This window comes from Mustela nigripes, chromosome 9, assembly GCF_022355385.1.
Source record: "Mustela nigripes isolate SB6536 chromosome 9, MUSNIG.SB6536, whole genome shotgun sequence".
In the NCBI taxonomy this organism is placed as follows: Eukaryota; Metazoa; Chordata; class Mammalia; order Carnivora; family Mustelidae; genus Mustela; species Mustela nigripes.
The window spans coordinates 3,083,407-3,106,704 of record NC_081565.1 but is presented as its reverse complement, the minus strand read 5'-3'; the positions used below and the strand labels follow the sequence as shown (position 1 = coordinate 3,106,704).

At 65.1% G+C, this 23,298-nt stretch overlaps 1 protein-coding gene across 4 annotated transcripts in view; it reads left to right on the top strand.

Moving 5' to 3' along the window:
• ADAMTSL2 (ADAMTS like 2) overlaps positions 1-23,298 on the top strand; it is a 31,214-nt gene extending 7,916 nt beyond the window's left edge. For 2 of the 4 annotated variants that reach the window (XM_059410396.1, XM_059410398.1), the window contains exons 8-19: positions 394-474; positions 2,908-3,083; positions 8,653-9,001; positions 9,419-9,791; positions 13,934-14,031; positions 17,299-17,425; positions 18,218-18,431; positions 18,518-18,673; positions 19,172-19,342; positions 19,676-19,852; positions 21,681-21,825; positions 22,687-23,298. In XM_059410396.1, coding sequence (XP_059266379.1) covers positions 394-474; positions 2,908-3,083; positions 8,653-9,001; positions 9,419-9,791; positions 13,934-14,031; positions 17,299-17,425; positions 18,218-18,431; positions 18,518-18,673; positions 19,172-19,342; positions 19,676-19,852; positions 21,681-21,825; positions 22,687-22,805 — 2,186 coding nt within the window. In that variant the 3' untranslated portion in view covers positions 22,806-23,298. The remainder of the gene's footprint in view (positions 1-393; positions 475-2,907; positions 3,084-8,652; positions 9,002-9,418; positions 9,792-13,933; positions 14,032-17,298; positions 17,426-18,217; positions 18,432-18,517; positions 18,674-19,171; positions 19,343-19,675; positions 19,853-21,680; positions 21,826-22,686) is intronic. The other 2 variants (XM_059410397.1, XM_059410399.1) reach the window with 2 other exon arrangements.

Below are 23,298 nucleotides of genomic sequence, written 5' to 3'. Positions count from 1 at the left end.
AGCCAGTGTCCTAGATGAGGAGACAGAAGCCCAGGGGCTCAGGGCCATCTCAGTGGCACAGGGCAGCGTAGGACCTAAGTCTGCGGGCCCCTAGCAGATTTAGGGTATCTGTGGCCTGTGGGGTCTGTCCAGAGGGGCTACGGCAGGGACTGAGGAGTGTGGTCACCATGACCTTGATAGGAGAGGGCCATGGAACCTGGGTGGCAAGCCAGCCCTCCAGTGGCACAGGGCTTTTCTGAGGGCCTTGGAGTTGGGTCTTGGGTCTGGGTGTAGACGTTCATGGAGGGCTGCCCCAGCCCCTCACCCCCAGGAGCACGGGACGGTGGGGACTTCCCAGCCAAGAGGTGGCAGCCGTGGCGGACCCACTGTTAGCTCTCATCCCGTTTCCCCCAGGTTACTCTCTGGTGACCCACATCCCAGCCGGGGCCCGAGACATCCAGATTGTGGAGCGGAAGAAGTCTGCTGACGTCCTGGGTACGTGAGTGGGGCCTGGTGCTGCCTGGCGTGGGCTTCGGGTTTTGTAGGCCGTGGAAATGTCTGGATGCAGGAGGGGCGCTTGACCCTGGACCTGGCCCACAGGAGACGGTCAGGCCCCAGGAGCCAGAGCTTGACCTGGGTGTGTGTCTATGTGTGTCAGGGGGGTGCTAGGGAAACGGACCTCACCCCCAAGTGTGGAAGGCCCTATCCTCAGAGCCGCTCGACAAAGAAGGGGCCGGCGAGGACAGGTAGCGAGTTCCCCGTCCCTGGAGAGCCTGGCACAGGCAAAAGCTGGCTGCCCCACACCCCAGGGCACAAGAGTGAGACTCAGGAAGTGAGTAGGTTGAGACGGAAAAAGAGCAGGTCGGTGGCCAGCAGGAGGCCACGGGGCATGTGAAACAGAGGTTCGCTTCAGACTCAGGCCTGGTGGCTCTCGGGTCCAGGCGCTTGCCGCTGGAGGGTCTCTGGGAGGCCGCCGGGCCGGGGCAGGGAGGGGCCTTCAACTTGAGGATTCTGTAGTGATTAGCGTGTGTGGCTGAGGTGGGGAGGCCCCAAGCTGGTGACAATTTCTGGAAAGTGTCCCCGTGTAGTCGGAGAGTTGGCCTGGCAACGTCCTGGTCTACACTCCCGGAGGGCAGCCTGAGGCCCTTCTGGCTGAAGTGGGTGGGTGGGCACGGCCGCTGGTAAGCCGTCCTGCACCTGGCCTTGCCCGGGGCGGGGCAGGCCGGGGACCCCGGCAGGGAAGCCTGCCCCGACGCCTGGCTCACTCCCCCGCATCTCAGGGCAGTGCGTGAGAGCCAGGACGGGCGGGGGCACGCCCACCCTTCTCGGGGGATGCCGTGGGTGGGGACTCTGCCAACGGTTCCCCAGGAGGGACCTGGCCTGGGCTCTCCGTCCTTGAGGCCCCCAAGCCCTGCCCCCTTGCCAGTGGCGCTGCACACTCCGGGCCCCAGGCCCCGCCACCCCAACTCGGGAGCCAGGCCTCTGCCAGGCTGGTGGCTCTGTCCCCCACTGGGAGGGTGGCGAGGCCCGGAGACGCTGCGCTCTCGGAGCTGGCTGCAGAGTATCGCTCTTGAACCAGACGTGTGGAAACAGCAAGGACAGCCTCGAGCCGAGGGAGAACCGCAGGAAGGAAGGTCATTATTGTCAGGAAACAGGCTTTGGAGGCCAGTCGGTGACTTAACCCTGTGCTCATACCTGGCTGCAGTACGTGCCCCAGGGCGCAAAGCCTGGGTGGTCATTCACGCTCTTTTCTGATATTGCTACCTCGAGGGTGTTTTTCCAGCAGATGAGTCTTGCTTGTTGCTCTGCCTGATAGTAAATGACTGGCCAGGCTCCTCTGCCCGGGTTGCATCAGGAGCTCTGGCAACGGAGCTCTTCCCCGCCCTCAGGCCCGTTTCCGGACCTGGCTCTAAAGACAGCCTCTGAAAGGCGCGCCATGCCGCAGCATGCAGACTGTCTCCTCATTCCCGTCCCCTAGGCCCAAGGCCCCCAGCCCCTCTGCCAGCCCTCCACAGCCCAGGCCACCCAGCGGCCCCAAACAATCAGCTCTGGGCAGTGGCTCCGGCCTCTGGGGCTGGCAGGAGACGGGTGCTGAGGGTTGCACGCACGTTCCTGCTGTCCGGGCGTCATCAGGCCCGGGTCAGGCCCTGGGAGTGGCCGTCCTTCGGAGGTCCTCTTGCCAAGCGTCCACCCACACCCCGTCTCAATGAGAGGGTGACTAAGCCTGTGCCCAGGCTGCCTCCTGCCACACTGAGGAGAACGGACGGATCGTGTAAATGGTCCTGGTCACGGCAGCTCTGGCCACAGAATGTCAGGGCTCCCAGGGACAGCAGGGAGCCGGTCGGCTGGCAGTAGTCCAGCAGGGCCCGCTGGGGCTGCTGGGACAGCATTCCGGGCCAGTCAGACCAGGGCTACAGTGTCACCCCTGGGTCCCCTCCCCACGTGTGGTTCCTTTTCCAAGGTGGGAAGCTTAGTGGGTGGCAACTCACCCAGGGTCACAGAGTGAGTTTTCAGCAGGGCCGTGCCGAGGGCCCAGCCCTGAGCCAGCCAACACCTGATGTCCGCCGTGTACCTTCCCCAGTCTCTGAGCCCTTCTGGTCCTCCTGGTCCCTTAGCCCTGATGCTGCTCATCGTGCCTCTTTAGAGGTGGCTGGACGGGACCACCAGGCTCCAGGCCAGCCCGATCCATCTCCTGGACAATTTATGCTGATGGGAAAGTATGTTCACTCCTCCTTACTGTTCCCAGGGCAGGACCGCGTGCCCGATGTGGTCGGAGCCTCTGCCTGCCTCCCTCGCAGCAGGGAGTGTCCCGGGGCGGGTCACGGGGCTGAGCTGGCCGTGGCCGCCTGGGTGGGGGATGCGGGGCGCTCCACGTCCCTCCCCTCCTCTGGCCCGGCCGGCTCAGGTGACGGGGCTTCGCCCTTCCAGCCCTGGCAGATGAAGCCGGCTCCTACTTCTTCAACGGCAACTTCAAGGTGGACAGCCCCAAGAACTTCAACATCGCGGGCACCGTGGTCAAGTACCGGCGGCCCATGGACGTCTACGAGACCGGCATTGAGTACATCGTGGCACAGGGACCCACCAACCAGGGCCTGAACGTCATGGTGGGTGAGCCGGGCCGGGGCCGGCGGCGTCGCGGGGGGTGCCTGGTGCCCGCGCACGGACGGCCCTTCTGGCCCGCGAGGCAGGGTCTCCCGGTTGCTCCCTCGCTCATCCGCCGCCTGGGGCCTGTCGGTCATGTCGTCTCCAACAACCCGTTAGTGCGTCAGCTCGTTTACCGGTCACTGCCCGGCCGCCGCCGTCTCAGCCCCACGCCGGGGTCGGCAGCCGGTCCGGCACTGGCTCGCGCGTCCGTCCGCTTGTTCCTTCACTCACTCTTTCATCGGTCACTCACTCACTCATCCGTGAGTTGAGTTACCACGGTTGTTGGGGACCCTGGGTCACCCTGGGTCGTCGGGATCAGCGGGAGTTGCTGAGGACGCGACGCTAGTCAGGACTGCGGGGAAAGGGCCCCCCCACTCCGCACTGGGGTCTACCCCCCCCCCCCGCCCCGGGTCCCCCCCCCCCCCCCCGGCCTAGTTCCCTGCCCCGCTCCACTGCCACAGGCATTCTTGCCAGGTCCGCAATGTTGATGTGGGACCAGGGCAGTGCTGGTGGCCCCTGTCCCGTCCCCCACCACCCCTGCAGGATGCTCCTGGCTTCTGGGAGCAGGGCAGGGAGGGAGCCGAGGGGAGGAGAGAGCTTGCGCCAGCTCTGCTCAGCTTACCACAAGCTTTCCCATGGCCACTGTCTAGAACTGAGTGCCGTTGCCACTTGGTGCCCCAGCATCAAGCAAACGGGAGAGGACTTGTCACTGAAATCAGGGGACATCCGGTTGGGCAGTTCTGACATTTTTCAAAGTCTGGTGGCTGCTGTAGAAGCCGAGGGATGCACTGGGGCAGAACCCGCCCACCTGACCTGTGTGATTTCCAGATCCCACCAGGATGCGCCCCCATATCCCCCCTTGAGAGGAGAGGCCTGGGCACGTGGAGCCAGTGACCGGCGCGGGCCCAGGCTGGTCTGCGACACTGCTGGGCTGAGCCAGGTCAGCCCGCCGCCCCAACCAGTCGTTCCTGTAACGGCTGTGCGGAACCGTCTGGAATCGGGGGCTGCCTCCCTCTCCCCACACGGCTTCTTGGCTGAAGAGCTTCCCAGGATGGTCCCAGAACCTCCTGGGGGCCACAGACCTCTGCACCTTCCGTGGGAGCGGCCCCTGAGGCAGGCCGGCTGCCCGGCTTCACCCCAGCTGGGGGAGCTGTGTTGCAGGTCGGGGTCCCAGGACCTTGGGACAGAGGTCTGTGGGGCGGGGTTGGGGGTGTTCTTAGGAGACGAGGTGTGGCGTCTCAGCTGACCCCCCCCCCGGGGCCCTGGGGTTGCAGGGACCCCTCAGAGCCGTGTCAAGTTGAGGCAGAAAGGCCGGAAGCTACGGGGGGAAAGGGCGTGACCTTGGGAGAGGCAGGTCTCTGGCTGAGGTTAGTTCCTGGGCCAGGTCTCACTGCGAACTGTCCAGAGACACTCTGGGCGTCTCACTGAACGGCAGGGCCTGGGGACACGGCGCCACACCTGCTCTGTCCGTCTGCTCTGTGGAACGGGCTTACCTGGGCTCTAGAATTCTGGTCGGCTTCTTCCCAGGGAGCCTCCCAGGAAGGCTGGTGGGACGGACTGCAGCTCGTCGGCGCGTCACAGGGCTGCTGCAGCTCCTAGAACGTGCCTTTTCCCCTAGCCCCTCCGGCCAGCCCTCTCCTAGTCTAGGTGGCTCACCTGGCCAGGAGTCCGTGTCCCTCTTACCGAAGGGGTCTAGGCTCCCCTTTCTTACCCAGTTACCATCCGAAGTGGGCAAGGGGGAACCGGATACGTTCTCTGCCCCTAGGGTTGAAGCATCCTTGGCGGTCAGGGTTAATTCCCCGCCAGGGCAGCTGCTCCTTTCCCGATGCCGTCCTGACATGAGGCTCCCAGGTGGACCAGGTGGTGGTCAGAGCTCACAGTTGAGTGACATTCTTGCCGTGTCTCCTGCTGACAGCGTCCCCCACCCCCACCCCACCGCCGGCAAGCACAACCTATAGACCTGCAGACCCTCGAGCCCCAGGGCACGGGAACCCCAGATGCCCGCAGGGGCCGAGGGAAGGGTGACCACTGCAGTGTCCGTTCTGTTTCCCAGACCCATGCAGTCTGCCCACTGGGGACCCGGGACATGGTGTAACAGAGTGTCCCCCCGCCAGGCCCCCCGTTTCTCGGCACCTCGTTCTCAGGCAGGCAGCATCTGCGTGACGCAGCCCGGGGTGGTCCCTGTGGATCTCAGGATCACGTGCCTGCCGTGGCGCCTCCTTTGCTAGAAAGTAGGTCCCTTTGTCCTATGCAGTGTCCCTGGCAGCCTGTCTCAGCGGATCAAAGGCCCTGTGAGCCCTCGGGTGTGGGCGTGAGGCCTTGAGGGCGGGAAAGGCCACCTCAGCATCAGAGAATCAGTCACTTCCCCTGCTGGGATAGAACGCGGTCTCCAGCACTCGCCTTGCCCTCAGAGAGCCAATGGCCCCTCAGGGCTGCAAGCTAGCTGGAGGGTCAGTGCCAGACGGCCAGCACCGGACGGAGGGACTTCCCATCGCGGAAGTAGCTAGAGCTGGCATGGCGAGTGAGCACCTTGCCCTTGGGCTACGCCTCGTCTGCCCCTTGCCACCATGGCTGTGCCCATCCCACACCTGCCGTCCGTGGGCGAATGGATGGCAGAGGCTGGCCTGGGTCCACCTGTCACATGGTGGCTCAGCACCCTCGTGGGGACACTCCCCGGCATCTGACGCCCACGGATCAAGCCCCAGCATCTCCCCCAGACCTTCCCCTCCGCGGTCTTACACCTTGGCCAATAGGACCCCAACCCGCCACCCAAGCCACAGGCCACCCTGCCACGAGTCAGGACATGTCCTCACCTGTGCTGCTCTGCGTTTGCTACAGAGCAGGGCTCGCGCCGCACACACAGCAGGAAGCCCGCTGGGAGGATTTCCCTTGGGGGCAATTTTGCGAAGCCGCCCCTGAATGGGGCCCTGGTGAAGCGGGTCCCGTTTTCAGCTCGTGCCCCACACGGAGCGGACCCATCCGGGCTCAAGTTTGGCTGTTTTTCTCCTCCCTGACTTCGTCGTCATGGCACCCACGCAGCGGCCGCTGTGAGCGGTAGGTGCTGGGTGGGGGCTCCGAGGCCGAGGGTTTTCATCAGCTGCGATCCAGCCTCTGCCCGGATTGTGCCTCGTCCTGGACGGGACGATGCCGGCTCCCCGTGGACCGCTGCCGGGCCCTCCCGACTGAGTAACTTGGTCGAGTTCGCGCTGGCTGCCCCGGTCCCTTGATGTCCTGGGGTCCCACGGGTCCATCTCTAGTAGGGCCCGGTACTGTGTCAGAAGCTCTTTTCCAAACAACGCATATTGGTTTGCCGCGGGCGGCACGGCCTTGCTCCAGAACGCCGGGGGACTCCTTTGTCGCTGCCTCGTGGAGGCCGGCCGCTGCGGTCCGCATGCTGTCTCTCCCTAGCTCTCTCTGTTACTGTTTGCCTCACTGCCTTGCCTGCCACAGAGCCCTTCTCCCCAGGACCCCACTGAGGCCTGGCAACTTCCTCAGGCATCCAGGATGCGGGTGGGATCAGCATTCCCGGATACGAAATACGCTACGTCCCAAATTCGTCGTAGGGAGGAAGTAAGATGCAATGATGCGATCTTTACTTTCAAGGAGGGTCCTGGCACGCCCAAGGCCACCGAGTCCTGGGGTGTTTGCCGGTGGGGCTGGGCACTGAGTCTTTATAGGGTTGAACATTTGATCCTCTGGAATACAGATGCTTTGCCGAGGCCTCCTGGACCATTTCCTGGTCCGCTGGTCCGGTAGACACGATGTTAGCTGTGAAGAAGACCCGTGTGCGGTTCTGTAGAAAGGTCCAGACCCCCTTGCACTGTAGGAAGTCGGGGAGCGGGATTTGCTGAACACCGCCCTGGGGCAAAACTGCCAACGTGTACTGTTGTCCGTCCCAGGAACGGAAACCACTCCTCCCTGGTCGGGCTCGAAAAGAAGGCATTTGCCCCATGAGCGGCCACATGCAATCGGCTTGGGGTCATGTTAATCGGCTTGGGGTCATGTTAATCTGCTCCAGGGAAAGCGCCGTCTCTGTGGCAGGGCTGCCGCTGGGGCCCCGGCTTGGGCGGGTATGGGGGGTTCTCCATCGCCCTCCTGGACCTGTCATGTTTCCATAGGGGCCAAACTGTTGAGTTCGGTGGGGGAGGTGGGGCCACTGCCTCGTCTTCTTCAGGCTGCCAGGAGTGGCCCTAATCTCTGTAATTTCCCCAGGATGCAATATTGTCTTTGATTTGCTTTCTCAGATGGGGATGGGGAGGGGCTTGGGCTCATGAGCTTCCGCTTAGCTCTCCCCGCTGTAGTAGCTCTTACCTGACGGGCTGAGGAGCCGACTACCCGCCATGAACTTGGGAACCGGGGAAGCCTTGCTTCCAGCAGATACACAGTGAGCCAGACTTGGGCCATAGTTGGGCCACTAGTCCCCCACATGCCCTCACACTCACAGGGGGCAGGGATGATGGCTTGGGTCCCTGATTAACCGTGACAACCCGGACCCTGGTTCGCTAATACCGACCCATTTCTCCAGTGAACCTTAACTGTCAGTGACGGTCGGCTCTTCGGGAGAAGAGCAGGGGGCGTCGTTACCCTATAAACTTGTGGCCTTCTTCCAAGGCCCTGGCCGTTGGTCAGTGGTTTGTGGGTCTGAATGCTGGCCCTGGAAATCCGGTGGAGATGGGATTTCCCGGGGCAGCTGCCCTCAGCCCCTTGAATATTCATCTTCGATTCTCTTTCGAGCTTATAGATCAAGAAGCTGGTTTTCTGGGCCGGTTTGTTTGTCCCCTGGGAGACCTTTGTCCTCCTGGCTGTGTGCAGAGGTCTCTGTGGGACAGGCCTCCTGGCAGCCGGCCTTGTTGCGACGATTGTGGGGATTCTGGTTATACGACGGTGTGTCCTGCCGTCTGCTGTGGTCTGTGGACCCTGAACGGCGTCCCTCCTTGTCCCTCCAAGTGATGCCAGCGCGTCCTCACAGGCACAGTTCCTTTCACGCTGGAGAACAGAAGGTCCCCCCGGGTGCTCCTGCGGGAAACGGTCACTCGGAGGGATCTGCCGCCTTTCCTTAACGCCCCCACCGTCGGCCAGGGCCTCACCCTTCACTTAGCGTTGGCCTCCTTCCTCCAAGCCTGGACCTGCCCCGGCGGCAGGTTAGCACTTTCTCCCAGAGCTACACCATGGGATTTCTGGCCTGTGGTGAGAATCAAAAGCAGATCGGGTTTTAGTCGGCTTTGTGACTCGTAGAACATCCTCTGGGCACCTGCCACGGCCTGTACCTGGGGAGGACAGCTCCCTCTGCCCGTCCCGGGGTGTGCCCCTGCTCCCCAGGCTTTGGGTCGGGCTGCCTGAGGGGTGAGGGGCAACCTGGGTGGAACCCCCTTCTTTGGGGGAAGGGCTCCGCTGCGGGCCACGGCCGGAAACGCGTCTGGCCGCTCGGGACAAAAGTGCATCTTTGCCCTCGGGGCTGGGGGCGCGGAACCTCAGAGCCCCTCCAGGCTCTTGTGGAAGGGGCGGGGTCCCAATTCCTCTCCCCCGCAGGTGTGGAACCAGAACGGCAAGAGCCCCTCCATCACCTTCGAGTACACGCTGCTGCAGCCGCCGCACGCCCGCCGCCTACAGCCGGTCTACTACAGCTTCTCCGAGCCCGCGTCTGAGAGCGCGGAGAGCCAGGAGCTGGACGGCGCCGCGCTGCTGGGCTTCCTGCGGCACAACGGCTCCTTCTACGGCCAGACCTCCTCCGAGCGCCTGGGCCTGGACAACCGGCTGTTCGGCCACCTGGGCCCGGGGATTGAGCTGGGTCTGAGCAAAGGCCAGGAGACCAACGAGGTGTGCGAGCAGGCCGGCGGCGGGGCCTGTGAGGGGCCTCCCAGAGGCAAGGGCTTCCGAGGTAACCAGGAGCGACAGGCTGGGGCGGGGGCTTCCTAGGAAGAAGGGGGTCTTCTGTCCCCAGCAGCCCCGCAGATGGGAGGCTTGCTACGTGTGTCTGCCTGGGACAGGCAGGCCCGTTTCAGATAAGCTCACGTGCTGAGGTCCAGGCCAGTGGGAGCTCTGGGGGGACCCTATTTAATCCACGGTGGAATCAAGCAGATTTTCCTGCCAGAGGGTATCCGGGCCGGCTTGCACACGCACCTTTACTTGGCACCCTGCACCCCGTCCCTTGGGCAGAAACCTACCTCTGGGGGGCTCCCGGTTCGGGTCTTTGCTGCCGGCCACACCAGCCCCCCTCCTGCCCCCTGCCCCCATGGGCAGCCCTCGCGCCCACACGAGGGAGCGCTCGAGAGTGAGCTACCTGTCTCCCTCATAGACGGCAATGCCACTGGGACGGCTCTCGCGGGGGACAAGGATGACCAGGAGGTGGACGCACGTCTCCCCTCTCAGCGGCTCCTCTCTGCCAATGTCATCTCCGACCAGCTCTTGGGCGCAGGGTCTGACTCCAGGGAGCTCCCCTTCAACGAGACTGGCAACAGCATCTTCGCGCCGGGCGGGCCGAGGAGCTCGGCAGCCGAGAGCCTGTACGCGGACTACGAGGAGAACGGAGGAGGCGGTGCTTATCTGCTCAATGGGTCCTACCTGGAGCTGCACAGCGACGGCATGACCAACGTGTCCTCCGAGGCCCCGTTCCCCAACGCCAGTGCCAGCCTCCCCACGTTGGCCGGGAACCGGACGCACAAGGCCAGGTAGGGCTGGAGCTGCCGGGCGAGGCTCGGTGGGTGAGGCCAGACCCTGGGGCGGAGGCGGAGAGCCCTTCCTGCGCAGGCTCTTGCCCCCTGGATCTGAGGAGGCGCCCGAAGCCTGGGTTTTAGGGAGCCTTTCCCGCCAGTTTGGCCCGTGAGTCAGAGGGGGTGCCGAGCGCCCATGTGTAACCCCAGCTCTGGTTCAGGAGAACCATTCTGAGGGGTCATCGTGAGCCAAGCTCGGGCCAAGCATCCACGCACGTGGAAACACCTGTCACAACACTGTGTTCGGACAGTGATAGGGACCCAGAGGGAGTCGTGCTGGGGAGGCCAAAGGCCTGGGATCCGGCGGGTGCTCCAGGCTCCTCAGTGCATGTGGAGTGGCTCGGCTTGACCCTCCCTGCAGGCCAGAGAGGAGACGGGGAAAGGTCCAGTGGGGCCTCGGCGAGCGGCCAGACCCCAGAATCAGGCCTTGGGAATAAGTCCTTCTGCTTCAGGGGCTGGAGGTACCCCTAGGATATGTCAACCAAGGGTCTACCTGGGGCCAGGGCCCCAGAGCTAGGGACACACCTGGAGACACCTGCACAGTCACAGCTGGCTCTGGGTTGGAGGCTGTTGGGAGCAGCGTGGCCCCAGGCCTGCTGCTATCCCGGCCAGGAGACAATCCCTGGTGACAAGTCCCTTGTGCTGTCGATGGCCACCATGGAGGGTCTCTTGCTGTTCCCCAGAAGCTCGGGGAGCAGCTCCAGCTGTTTCAAGCAGAGCGAGTCAGGCTCGGCTGTCGCTGGTGGAGGCGGCGGGGCGGGGGTGCTGGAGGTGGGAAGCACTTGGCGGTTTCTGTTTTGTCTCTGGAGACCCACCCGAACCCCCGGCTTTAGACCCCAAACAGGAATGGGGCTGAGGGTGCGGAGGTGGGCTTCCTTGGGACCCTGGAGGACTGGGTTTAATAGAAGGTTTGGGCTTCACTCACAAGGTGACATGGTCGGGGTGACCCTCTCACCCGTGAGCCTGGGGACAAGAGCCGCAAAGTGGCCCCCCTCTGGGTGGAATTCTTTGCAAATGTGGACAGTGAAGCTTCTGAGGCCGCCCTTCTTCCCGCGGGGCCCGCCAGGGCTGTCTGCCCACCTGCCTAGAGACCCGCAAGCTTGCAGGGTATGGGGCCTGGGGGCACGTGGGACCCAGCGGCGGGAGGGGCGGTGAGCTTTGCTTCTAGGAGCACGTCGAGTCAGAGAGCGGGGTCCAGGGGCAAAGGGCCGGTGTTCACCGCGAGCCAGCACCTGGGGGGGCCCAGCCGGTTCCTGAAGCCTCCGAGGCTGGTCTCCATGTCTTTCGCTGCCCTCTTGTCGGCTCCAGGCCTGCCCGGAGGGTGACGGTCTATCCCCAGGGGCAGCCCCGGATGAGGACTCGGGAAACAGAACCGGCAGTAGCGCGGAGCCTCCAGCGCGGGGCCGGGGTCCTTGCAGGCGCCCGAGACGGTTGGCGTCCCTCTCTGAATGGCCTTCTCGGGGCGGCGCAGAGGCCCGGCTGCCTCGTGCGGCTCACTGCGCGGAGAGAGCTCAGGAAGGCGCATCGGGGCCCCCGGCCACCGTCCCAACTTCCTGTGTGACTCAGGCGTGTCTCCTGTCCACTCCCGGCTTCCGTTTCCGCATCCCCGAGTGCGGGGCTAGGAGGACGCCCCAGGGCCTGCCGGTTGGGCAGCCCGGGATCCCCAGGCCAGACCACGAACACACGAGCTTTTGGGTCCTTAAGCCACGTATTCAGTGTCTCCCCTGCCCCAAACCCAGACGACTGTTCCCCCTTCCCCTGCCCCGGGGCCTCCTGGGCCATAGGGATTGATAGGATTGATTGTGGCCACTCAGCCAGCCTGGCCGGTCCCAGTCGGACCTGGGGAGATGCGGCGGCGCCAGCCCCAGCCATTGCCCGTCAAAGGATGCTGCCGCGGGGAGACCAAAGATGGTTTTTGGAGATAAAGGGCCCAGGGAGGCCGTGGGGGAAACCAGCAGGCCAAAATAGCCCGGCCGGCGCGCTGTCCAAACACAGGAAGTTGTGTCTGCTCCGAGAGGCCGAAATCAAAGGGGCAGCTCAGAAAGGAAAGGTTATTTTCATCTCTGCCGAGCAGCCACAAACAATCAAGGGAGGCCCCTTGGTCACCAGGCGCAGATGCTGGGAACCAGCACACGGGGACTTAGCACCCCCCACCCCCCCACTAGCCCCGGAGCGGGCAGAACGGCACCAGGCTTGCTGGTTCGCTTGTAAACAAGAGACTCGGCCACTGTCTGAGCGCGTCTGGCCGAGAGGGGCACTCTCTTCCTTCCAAAGGGAGGCAGGAGAGGCGTGGGTGGCGCAGAGATCCTGGGGGTGTTTTCCTCCTGGGGCGCTCACTCCTTCCAAGAACAGAAGCTGGCAGGCACGCTGCGGTGTTGGGCACGGGCGCACTGGGTTTTCTAGAGGGGCTCTGGTGGCCTGATGTGGGCCGTGGGAGAGAGAAGCGTGGGCAGCACCTCCAGAAATACAATTTGTGTTTCAGCCCCGAAGGGTTATTTTGAAGCCGGCTGCTCTCTCTCTCTCTCTCTCTCTCTCTCTCTCTCTCTCTCTCCCTCGTCGGAATGAGTCACGCAGCCTGCTGGCTAAGGAGTGTGTAATTAGTTGAAGATAGTACAGCTTCCCCATTGGGGGGTGGGCACGGGTGGGATCTTTTCATCTTTCTTGTTCTCGGGGAGAATTTAAAGTCACGGAAAGGGGGGCACCCGGGGAGCCGGGTTCCAGTCCTCCCAGCCAGGCACTGGGACGGGGGCTCCCTGGCCCTTCCTCCCCGGAAGACTTGTGCAGGGCAGCTGGGGCTCCCTTCCAGGTTCCTGTGGGTCCCTTGCTCTGAGATGACAAGGTCTTAGGTGGGTGAGGGGCCCAAGCACTTCTTCTCGCTCTTAAGGAGGAGGAAGGGAACCTCCCCCCCCACCCGGAGGTCCGTGAGACGGAAGGGCTGGCTGCTGGCTGTGAAGTCACCAGGTGAGGGGCTCAGTGGCTTTAGCGACATGTGCCTTCAGGGCCACGTTCCCCGAGAGTGGACCGTGGGGCTGGTCCACGCAGCAAACCTGGAAGCAGAGCGAGCTCCCAGTTGAATCCAAACCAATGTCTCGGTCGCAGAGGCGACGGGCAAGCCCTTCAGAGCATGCGCCCCGGGACCTGTACTGAGCCCGGCCACCGAGGGAGCCGCAGGTCCCCGTGAAGGGACCTGGGAACGTGCCCACGTGGACGCCTCGTGGAAGGGTGGCGGCTCGGGGCAGTCATCAGCCGGCCCCCACGGGCGTGAAGGGCAGGGGCGCGGGGCACCAGAGCAGTGTCCGGTGTGCCAGCAGCGCCCCACGTCCCCTCCTGGGGGCCGCCCTCCAGCGCCAGCGGCCACACCTTGGAGCCGAGTCTGGGGCGCCGCTTCCCTCCTCCCCCGCTGAGCCCAAACCCGGCCTGCACGTCGGATATGGAGGCCCCAGCACACCAACTGGTTCAAAGAAGCAAACAGTCCTAACAATAGTTGGCTTCAGCCGCCCAGGCTCTGGCCAAGAATCATAGCTGGTCGCTGGCACGGCCTCAGCTCCCTCTCCCTGCACAACAGCCATCTCAGACCTGGGCAGAGGCGTCTGGAGGGGACCGGCCACTCCCCTGTCTGCCGCTGGGCTTTGCTGTTTTGATCCTGGGAGGCCGAACGGCTAGTGTCCCCGTTCAGGCTGCGTCCTGAGACAGCATGTTCTCAGCGTGGAAGGGGCCTTCTGCGTCCCTTGCGGGGGAGTGGAGGAAAGCAGCTCGCTTGCCCGTGCTGAGAAGTGACAGCGGGGAGCCGGCACGTGTGCGGGGAGCCGCGGCCATGCGGGTGAGCCCCGAACTCGCCCCCAGCCTGGAGCCGGGGCCGCTGCCGTGCCGTGTGCCTGGACGGCCCCCGGCCGAGGACAGAGAGAGGCCAACGTCTGCTGCTCCCAAAACGTGCCTCCCTGCGGTGCCGCCTCCTGTTCCCTGTTCTGGACAGCACATGGGCTGACTCTGACAGTGTAGACTCTGCCCGGGGCCAGGGCAGGCTCGCTATTCCCTGAGGGCACAGCCTGGGGGCCCAGAGCCCCTCCGGGAGTGCTCACCCTCTTCTCCACACCTTTCAGGACCAGGCCCAAGGCGCGCAAGCAGGGCGTGAGCCCCGCGGACATGTACCGGTGGAAGCTCTCGTCACACGAGCCCTGCAGTGCCACCTGTGCCACAGGTACGGGCCGCCAGATGGGCCACACACGCTCAGCCTGCCTGCACCGGGGTGGGGTGGGGTGGGGGGAAGCTGCGGGCCCCCTGCCCCCGGGAGCTTATCTCCTGATTTCCTGATGGGAACGGCATTGTGAGGGGACAGGAGTCGGCGTCCTCCGGCTCCCAGGGGCCGCACCAGACCACAGTCCGGCCTGGCCTCCTGGGGCTCGTGCCGGCTGCCCCCTGCACACCGTTGTCCGCTGTTCTTTGTATGGCATTTTGTTAGGGCGGACGTCCTTTTGGTTGAAAGTTAGACCGCCCAAGTGGTAAGGATTTTACTTCTGTTCACAGCAGTTTAGGAAGGGGAGCTCGACCCACGGGGGCCGGGGGCAGAGTCGAGGACCCTGTCAGGGGAACAGGTGGGAACAGAGACCCACCCCCAACCCCCACCCCCGCCTCGGTCGCTCCTAGACAGACAGACACATGTGGTCAGTTACAAGTGTTGAGCTGAGGTTCGGGCCCGCGTCTGTCTGCCCACATGGCTGGCCACCTCCGTGCTGGGACCCGGGCTTCCCTCCCCGGGGGCTGCTACATGTTCAGAGTCAGACCCAGGGCCCGCGCCCGTGGGAAGCATTGCAGGGAGACCCCGAGGGCCGCCTCGCCCGCGCCTGCGACTTCATATTTGGGTCAACACCCGGGGCAGCTGCTCGAAGTGTGTGATGCCCCAACCCCGTCCCACAGCCCCACATCGGCCTCTGCCATCTCTGGCCTGTGGGAGGATGAGGCAGGCCGCGGGTGGTCAGGGCGGGCTCACGTGCGCCTCCTGCAGCCCTGGTTAGCATAGGAGATGCCCGGGGGAGGAGCTCGCACATGGGCACCGCCTCCACGACGGCCACCCTCCGCTGACCCCTAGAGAGCCTCCTCAGCGGGCTGACCCGAGGGGGCTGGGCACGTGGGGGCGGGGGGTCAGGTTTGCCAGAGGCTGTCTCAGCAGTGCACAGACGGGGTCGGACAGAGCCGCCCGGTCTCCCCGGGACGCTGCGGGTGTTGGAGTTGTCCTGACATTCTGCGTCTGGGAGCCTCTTGTTTCCCTCCCAGATGCAGGGCTCCCTGCGGAGCTGACAGCCCTTGAGATGGGGGGGGCAGTGCCTGGCCCTGGGCAGAAGACAGTCCCCAGCAAGGACACAGAGCCACTTTTCCTGGGTCACAGAGTGGCCAGGCAGGGGGATGGGCTGGCTCTGCCTCTTGTGAACCAAGGGACACGGGAGGTTGAAAGAAGAAAGGAAACGGACAGACAGAGCGGACAGACAGGCCGGGCTCTGCTCTAGGACACGCTCTCCTTTACCCGAGGCTGGCCAGGAGCGAAATGAAGGGCCCTGGTAGGGGGTGAGCTCCCCATCACCACGAAGGCACCCAGCTCGGCCCAGGTGGCCGGAGGCAGAAATGGCCGAGTCGGGTTCCTGCTGAATAGCCCCCCGGCCACCACCTCTTGTACACGCCACCGAATTCGAAGCTTGTGACTCTGGCCAGCTACTCTGGAAACCCCATTCTGTAGGGTGCCGAGGCCGGGCCAGGTGGTAGTGGGGTCACACGCCTTCTGGGGCCCATGGAGTCTGTGCGGGATCACAGGCACACAGCAGGGGCCCCTTGGCACCTTCGGGGTGAGGGCTGGGAGTGGTGGGTCCGGTGGGCCCTGAGCCCGGTCCCCTGCCCGTGCAGCACGCCCATCTGTGTTTCATGAGCCCAGGCTCCCTGCTCGCTTTGGCTTAAAGGGAAGGCCCCATGCGTGAGGAGGTTTGAAAAGCTCTGCACTCGAGACGGACGTGACGAAGTAATCTGGTACCTCGACTCACCCAGGCTCTCAGGGACGTTCCCAACCTGGGGATGACCACGCTGAGGCCTGGAGAGTCCGACAGTGTTCCTGCGAGCCTGCCGTGATGAAGGAGACAAGGAGCTGGGTCTTGAACCCCAGTCCCTTTTGCTCCAGCCCTGCCACGTTCCCGGTCAATGGTGAGGTCTGAATGGATAGTCAGGCACTTGGCAAGGGTCTGTAAGTCCCCAGCGCTGGACCTCCCTGGGCCCCTGAGCTGGTGTCTCCAAGGCCTGGAACATGACCAAGCAGACTTGGCCAGGAAGGGCCCCCTCCACCCCCCACCCCCACCGGCCCCAAGAGAGGGCAAAAGACGACGCAGCCCAGTGCTGGCCCCGAGGAGCGAGTGATTGTAACCTGGCTCGTCCTCTACGGAAAAAAGAAAAAAAAAATCCCCTTGTAGGCTGCTTCCCAGGCAGTTTCGTTCCATCCAGGCCTGGGGCTTGGAGAGACGGCAGCTTTCAGACACGCGCCGCCGGGAAGGGAGGGCTGGGGCTCTCCATCAATGGGGAAATGGGTTTCCTCCTGGGGCGCCGGCAGCCCCATTGAGGAGGACTCCGCTGTCTCCGTTACTCAGGGAGGTTGGGTCTCCGCATCTCTCTCTCTCGCACACACACACCAGCAGCAACAGACCCCAGCCCCACCGGCCTTCACCGACCCCCTCCAATCTCCCCGCGTCATCCTGCTTCCTTCGCAGGGACACAGCCGCTGCTCGGCGCGTGGGGCCCAGGTGTCCGCGCAGGTGTCCGCGGCAGGGCTGCCCGGGCAAGAGGACCAGAGGAAGGATGGGGGTTGGGGGGGGGTCAAAGAACCAAGAGTAACGGGCGAGAGCCGGCCCGTCACACAGGGTCCCCCGAGGGGATTTACGGGGTGCTGGGGCTCCAGGGAGGGGACACACATGGAAGTGGCTCGAGAACGTCCCAGAGAGTCGGCTAAGGGTTCCGATGTGCCACAGGAGGGCAGGGAGAGTCTGAAGACGGACTGTAGCACCTGGGGGCAGCCCGGCGGGGCCGGAACGACGCGCGCTTCAAACACGGCCGTCCGCCCACCGGCCCGCTCGACGGGGATGGGGGCCGCTGAAGGAGTGAAGTCGGGGACACGTGGCTGCGTTTCCTCTGGGCTGTGAAGGGCCGGTTTGAGCCCGGGGTTTGTGACAAACGAGGTGGGCGCCCGCTCCGAGCCGGATGGCGCCGGGGTGGGGCTGGTGACGAGGGCTCAGACCCGGAGGCACAGGCGCGGAGAGTTCAGGTCCACGAAGCCCTCGTCCCTGGGCTCTGCCGCTGTTCTAGAAGCCGGTTATCCCCAGTGCGAGCCGGGGGACCTCTGAGAGGTCGGGTGACCTGTCTGTGCTCGCGTGGCCCACCCGCTGGTCTCCAAGGGACTCGCCTGGGGCTCACGGGCCCTTCCTGTGTCCTGAACCAGGGGTCCTGTCGACCTACGCCATGTGTGTGCGCTACGACGGCATAGAGGTGGACGACAGCTTCTGCGACGCCCTCACCCGTCCGGAGCCCGTCCAGGAGTTCTGCGCCGGGAGGGAGTGCCAGCCCAGGTACCTGCCACCCAGCGCCCTGGGCGGGGGGTGTGGGGGCAGCTGGGGGGCGGCTTTACCTCGGCCCCAAGGAGCAGCAGGAGTTAGCTAGCATCCGGCCCCCACCACCGGCTTTGTGGGTGGGGGGCTGGCGTGGGCGTCCGAAGCGGGTCCGCCCTGTCCCACGCTGCAGCACAAAGGGTCAGAGACTGGGCCCTCAGCACGTTCTCTTCCCAGTCATGACCATGATGGGGTCCCCAGAGGAGCGCAAGGCTACACACCTCTCCCCCTCCAGCTGGCCTCATCTGGGCCCTCTGTCTCCTGCATATCTGTTCCCTTCCAAGAAGCTGGTTATGCGCTAGGGCCTGCCCTTACCCCCTGGGAGCCCTCATGGGGGGCAGCACAGGGCTCGGCGACACTGAAGCATGATCTCGCATAGAAGCAGGGAGGGCACTTTGGGCGGAAGCAACAGTATAGGCCACGGAACAAGGCCAGAACATGGGTCCTGAAGTGGCGGGAAAGCCAGGGGTTGTGGGGAGGGTGGGCGGGGGAGGCAGGTGGAGGCCGCGTGGGCTGCTAGGCAGGCTGGCGGGCGCAGGCTCCGGGCACGGGCCCCCATGCCTGACCTTGGGTGACTCCCGGGGGGCTCAGGACCTCCACCCTGAGGCCTCACCAGGTCCCGGGGATGGCGGGTGCTTAGGTCGCCGTGGCCGTGGACGCGGTCGGGGGTACGTTCCCCCCGGGGCCAGGGGTTGCACGGGGTTCCCGCTGCAGGGAAGGGGCGTCTCTGAGGGCGGCCCCGTCCCGAGGCAGGTGGGAGACCAGCAGCTGGAGTGAGTGCTCGCGCACCTGCGGCGAGGGCTACCAGGTCCGCATCGTGCGCTGCTGGAAGATGCTGTCCCCCGGCTTCGACAGCTCCGTGTACAGTGACCTGTGCGAGGCGGCCGAGGCCGTGCGGCCCGAGGAGCGCAAGACTTGCCGCAACCCGGCGTGCGGGCCGCAGTGGGAGATGTCCGAGTGGTCCGAGGTGAGCGCGCGCGGCCGAGCGGGTCCGCAGGCCCAGGGGCCGCGCACGGGGCCGCCCTGACCCCGCGCTCCCGCGCCTGCCCGCAGTGCGCCGCCAAGTGTGGGGAGCAGAGCGTGGTGACGCGGGATATCCGCTGCTCGGAGGACGAGAAGCTGTGTGACCCCGACACCAGGCCCGTGGGGGAGAAGGACTGCACGGGCCCCCCCTGCGACCGCCAGTGGACTGTCTCCGACTGGGGCCCGGTGAGGGCAGGGCCCGGCTGGGGCGCGGCGGGCTGGGGAGGGCGGCTGCCACCCCTGCCCCGGGATGGTGGGTCCCCGCCCCTCGCCCTGCGGCCCCTCAGTCTCCCTGTTTGTCTCGAGGAAGGACGTGGGGTTCGAACACCCAACCAGCCGCCCTCCCTGCTATTGTGAGGAATCTAACCCTTTCTTGTGACCTCCCTGTCTGTCTCTGGGTCACAGCTGCTCAGCTGCTCACTGGGGTCCCCTGTGGGTGTTGGGTACACGATGACCTTTTTAGGTATTTTAGGTGTGCTTTTCTGCGTCTGTTTTTCACCGAGCATGGAATATTTCTGTAATTAGAACAGAAAATGTTATTTAAAAAGTGGTAGCCATGGCAACTGCTCCCTCCCCCACGCTGCTGCTGCCCCGGGAGCCCGGGAGCCGGTCCTCTCTGGGAACGCAGCAGGTGGGGGGGACTTGGAGAGGGCCCCGCCCCTAACCCCAGCCTCCCCCCTGCAGTGCAGCGGGAGCTGCGGCCACGGCCGCATGATCCGGCACGTGTACTGCAAGACGGGCGACGGCCGGGTGGTGCCGGAGTCGCAGTGCCAGACGGAGACCAAGCCTCTGGCCATCCACCCCTGCGGGGACAAGAACTGCCCCGCCCACTGGCTGGCCCAGGACTGGGAGCGGGTGAGTGCCGGGGGCCAGCAGCCATCTGTTCCCGTGACCACCTCGTCTGCCCTCTGGACCCGTGGTTCCCACCAAGCTGCTGCAGGGGGCCCACTGTTCGCCGCATCCGCTTGGGACAAATGGTCATGCGCCATTCTGTTTCAAAACAGTTGGTTTTCTGCACAATTGCTTTTGATCCAATGTGTCTGGGGCCCGATGGTTTTCCACCAAAGAGCTCACCCATCTGCCAGGGGCGCCTTACGGACCGGGCCGTATCGCGCAGTCGCGTGTTCGATGTTCTGGTCCTCCTGGCCTCTGGCCTCTGACCCGGCTCCATCTGTCCCCTGGCCCCAGTGTAACACCACCTGCGGCCGAGGCGTGAAGAAGAGGCTGGTCTTGTGCATGGAGCTGGCCAACGGGAAGCCACAGACTCGCAGTGGCCCTGAGTGCGGGCTCGCCAGGAAGCCCCCTGAGGAGAGCACTTGCTTCGAGAGACCGTGCTTCAAGTGGTACACCAGCCCCTGGTCCGAGGTGAGCACGCCGCCGGCCCCTGCACTTGCGGCCGGCCCTGCGTTCCGGTCCTGCCGTAAGCGGCCCTCACTCCCCCCCGCTGCGCTCTCCCCATGTGTCCTTAGCAACAACGCCTCTCCTGGGCCCCCAGACCTCTCTCCACCTAGTGACCCACCCAGGGACAGTGGGGGGGGGGCCACGAGTGGTCTTTGAACGTCCCTGGGGAGGGGGCAGAGAACGGGAGCCCCGGGGCCAGTGCGGCTGAGGCCAGGCCATGTGACCTGGGGTCTCCAGAGCCTCCGGCCTCCGTGTCCTCATGGGCACTCATACTGTGGGGAGCAAGGGGGTCACGAGATGGACACTGCGGGGTGTCGTGTGGGACAGGGAGCCTCAGGCACTCAGCCGTGATGTTCTGCTGTGTTCCTCAACACACACACCCCAGGCTTCCATGGTCTTGGTCGCTAGGATGATGGAGGCCAAATGCCCCAATCTTAGAGTTCAAGGTGAAGACTTGGGGAGTAAGACAGGGTGAGTCTGGGGGCTCCACGAGTGCCGCGCCCCCACATGGGCTCAGGGTTCCCCTGGAAAGACTTAAGGTGACGCCAGTCTTGCCCCACATGGGACCTCTGCCTTCTACAGCGCCCAGGCACGCTCATTCAAGAGCAAACCTCCACTCTGCGTCACCCACGGGAGGACCCACCTGGGGAGAAGGAAAGGGGCTGAGGGTGGGGGTCAAGGTCCGCCCTCCCCTCCCTGACCTGGCTGGGCCGGAGGGTCGGGAGGGCCTCAGGTGGGGCTGAGGGGCTGGTGAGGGAAGAGCCAGCTTCAGAAGACGGGGCGGCTGCGGAGGTGGGCCCGGGGCCTGGCAGGGGCGGGTGCTGTGCTGGGGGGTGGATACCAAGACCTGGAAGTGAGGGGAGCCACAAAGAGGGAGCAGGTCCCCCGCAAATGGGCTGAGAGCTGGGGGGGACATCCCCGTATTGCCCTGTTGACGATGGGTGCGTGCAGGGTGACTGAGGCGTTGGACCTCTGGTGTTCTGCCCCTGCGGCCGCCCCCCAGAATGCGGGCTCCACAGGCGTTCACTCCTCTCCAGTCCCCCCCCGGCGGAGGGTGCCCTCCGGGGACACAGTCAGAGGCTCCTCAGGGTCCCCGCAGTGGGCGGTCCTCTGTGCCAGTGCCCATCTGACCTCCTCTTGCCCCCGACGCCGGGAGGGGCTGAGTCTAAATCAGTTAAGTGGGGTGAGTCCAGGGCTGGGGCCTTCCCCCCGCTTGGACCCCTTGGGGAACCGAAGGCTCAGGTCCCAGATGTGCCTGGGTGATGCGGGGTCACCCAGAGCCGGGGGAGCGAGAGGGATCCACCGCCCGTCGGATCTTGGCAGGAGGCCGGCGGGGCATCTGGGGTCAGCAGATGTCCCTGGTGTTCAGGGTAGCTCAGCGGGGTTTTCCAAGGGGAACATCTGGACGGGGGGAGCCGCGGGGGGGAGTGGTGACTTTGGAAGATGGGTTTAATTGGCCCACGACAAACACAGTTATTTTACTGGATTGGAAACCAGTGTTCTCCGTCAGCCATGGCCCCGTGAGTCTGGAGTGTTCTGTTCCATGGGCCCTGGGAAAGCTGAAACCGAAGGACCCACCCAGGGACAGTGAGGGGGGCCATGACTGGTAAAGCTGGCAAAGCTGAGCAGCCCTGGGTGGGGACGAGTGTCAGGCCTTGTGACCCCCACCCCCACCCCTGCCTGCGCGCTGCGACTCAGCAGCCTGGGGGGAGGGGTGGGTTCCCTCTTTGGCCTGAAGCCCTGTCTTGCCAGGTGGGGAGGGGGGCTTAGGTCATGCTGTCCCTCTCATCAGTGCACCAAGACCTGTGGTGTGGGCGTGCGGATGCGAGACGTGAAATGCTACCAGGGGACAGACATCGTCCGGGGCTGTGACCCGCTGGTGAAGCCCGTCGGCAGGCAGGCTTGTGACCTGCAGCCTTGCCCTACGGAGCCCCCAGGTAAGAGGGGGAGGCCGACAAAGGTGGGCCGAGCCAGAGGCCGAGGGGTGAGCAGGTGTCCGCCGAGGCGCCAGGAGGACTCAGTGGTTTAGTGGCTGTGACGGCAAGTCCTACGGGAAGCAAGGCTCCCCCCGCCCGCCCCCTGCAGAATGGCTGAGCCTGGCTGGGAGGTGGGGTGGGCAGGGCAGCAAGTGAGACCTGACGGGGAGCCGCGCGGAGACGGGCATCTGGCTTCAGGAGGTGGGGCCGACTGTGGGCGAGGTCCCCCAATCCAGGGAGGCCTGGCCTATACAGGGCGCACAGCTCAGGGGCCGGGCGCAGGAGGCTGGCCGGTGCGGGCCGACGTGGGGCTTGAGTGCCCGGAAAAGGGGCCGGGTGCTGGGCTCCGCGGGGGCACCCGGGAAGGTGATGAGTGGCTTCGTGCCTGCTCAGCAAGAGGGGACGCCTGTGTGCCTGCTCAGCAGAGGGGACGCCTGTGTGCCTGTGGGCCTCCTGGGAAGTGAGGTCAAGGTGTCCTCCCGCCCTGGCTCTGGCGTTGCCCTTCCCGTGCACAGGTCAAACCCCTGGGGGGGGGCGGGTACTGGGCCCTCCTGGGGAGCTGGGGCAGGGGCAGGAGAGGGCCGGCAGAGGAGTGGTGCTCAAGGGCCCGAGGCGGGCCGGGGGGCCCCACTGCCCCTCAGCTGGGATCATGGGCAGGTAGGGGCCACCTGACCCCGGGGGCTCCGCTGCCTGGACCACCCGCGAGGAGCCCCAGCTCCTGCAGATGGGGAGATGAGGTGGGGGTCCGGTCCTGTTGAGTTCTCACCCCCCGGCCGCCTCTGATGTCCGCCTCCCCTCCCCCACACCGTGTCCCTCCCCCAGATGACAGCTGCCAGGACCAGCCTGGCACCAACTGTGCCCTGGCCATCAAGGTGAACCTCTGCGGCCACTGGTACTACAGCAAGGCGTGCTGCCGCTCCTGCAGACCCCCGCACACCTAGGCCCTGTGCCGCCCCTCGGACACCCGAGCGCCCTGCCCCTGGGGGCCCCCCTAGGACACCCTTCCGGAGGGCGCCTGGCTGTGAAGACCCGCCCTGAGCCTCTGTTCTCCCCCGGGGGACGGAGAGCACTCCAGCAGAGCCGCCCCTGCCTGGGAAGGCGTTTCTTTGTGGTTCCCACCGGCAGCCCCCGGCCCGGCGCCCGGCCCCACCGGAGGAGCCTGGGAACGTCCTCTCCCCCCGCGGGGCGACGGGGTCGAGGAGGGCTGGGGCGGTCAGGGGGTCCAGAGGCCACCTCGGACCCGGATCCCGTCTAGGGGAGCTCCTTCCAGAGGAGTCGTATCTCGCACGAGCATCCACTTGCCTCGTTACACAAAGCTGTCACGCGCACGAGGGACCCGCTGCACTTTACGCCCCGGGAGGAGGCACTGTTTCTCACGCTAGGGTGTGGTCGTCCGTCAGTACTCCTGTATGTCAATAAAGTGGTCGTATTTAT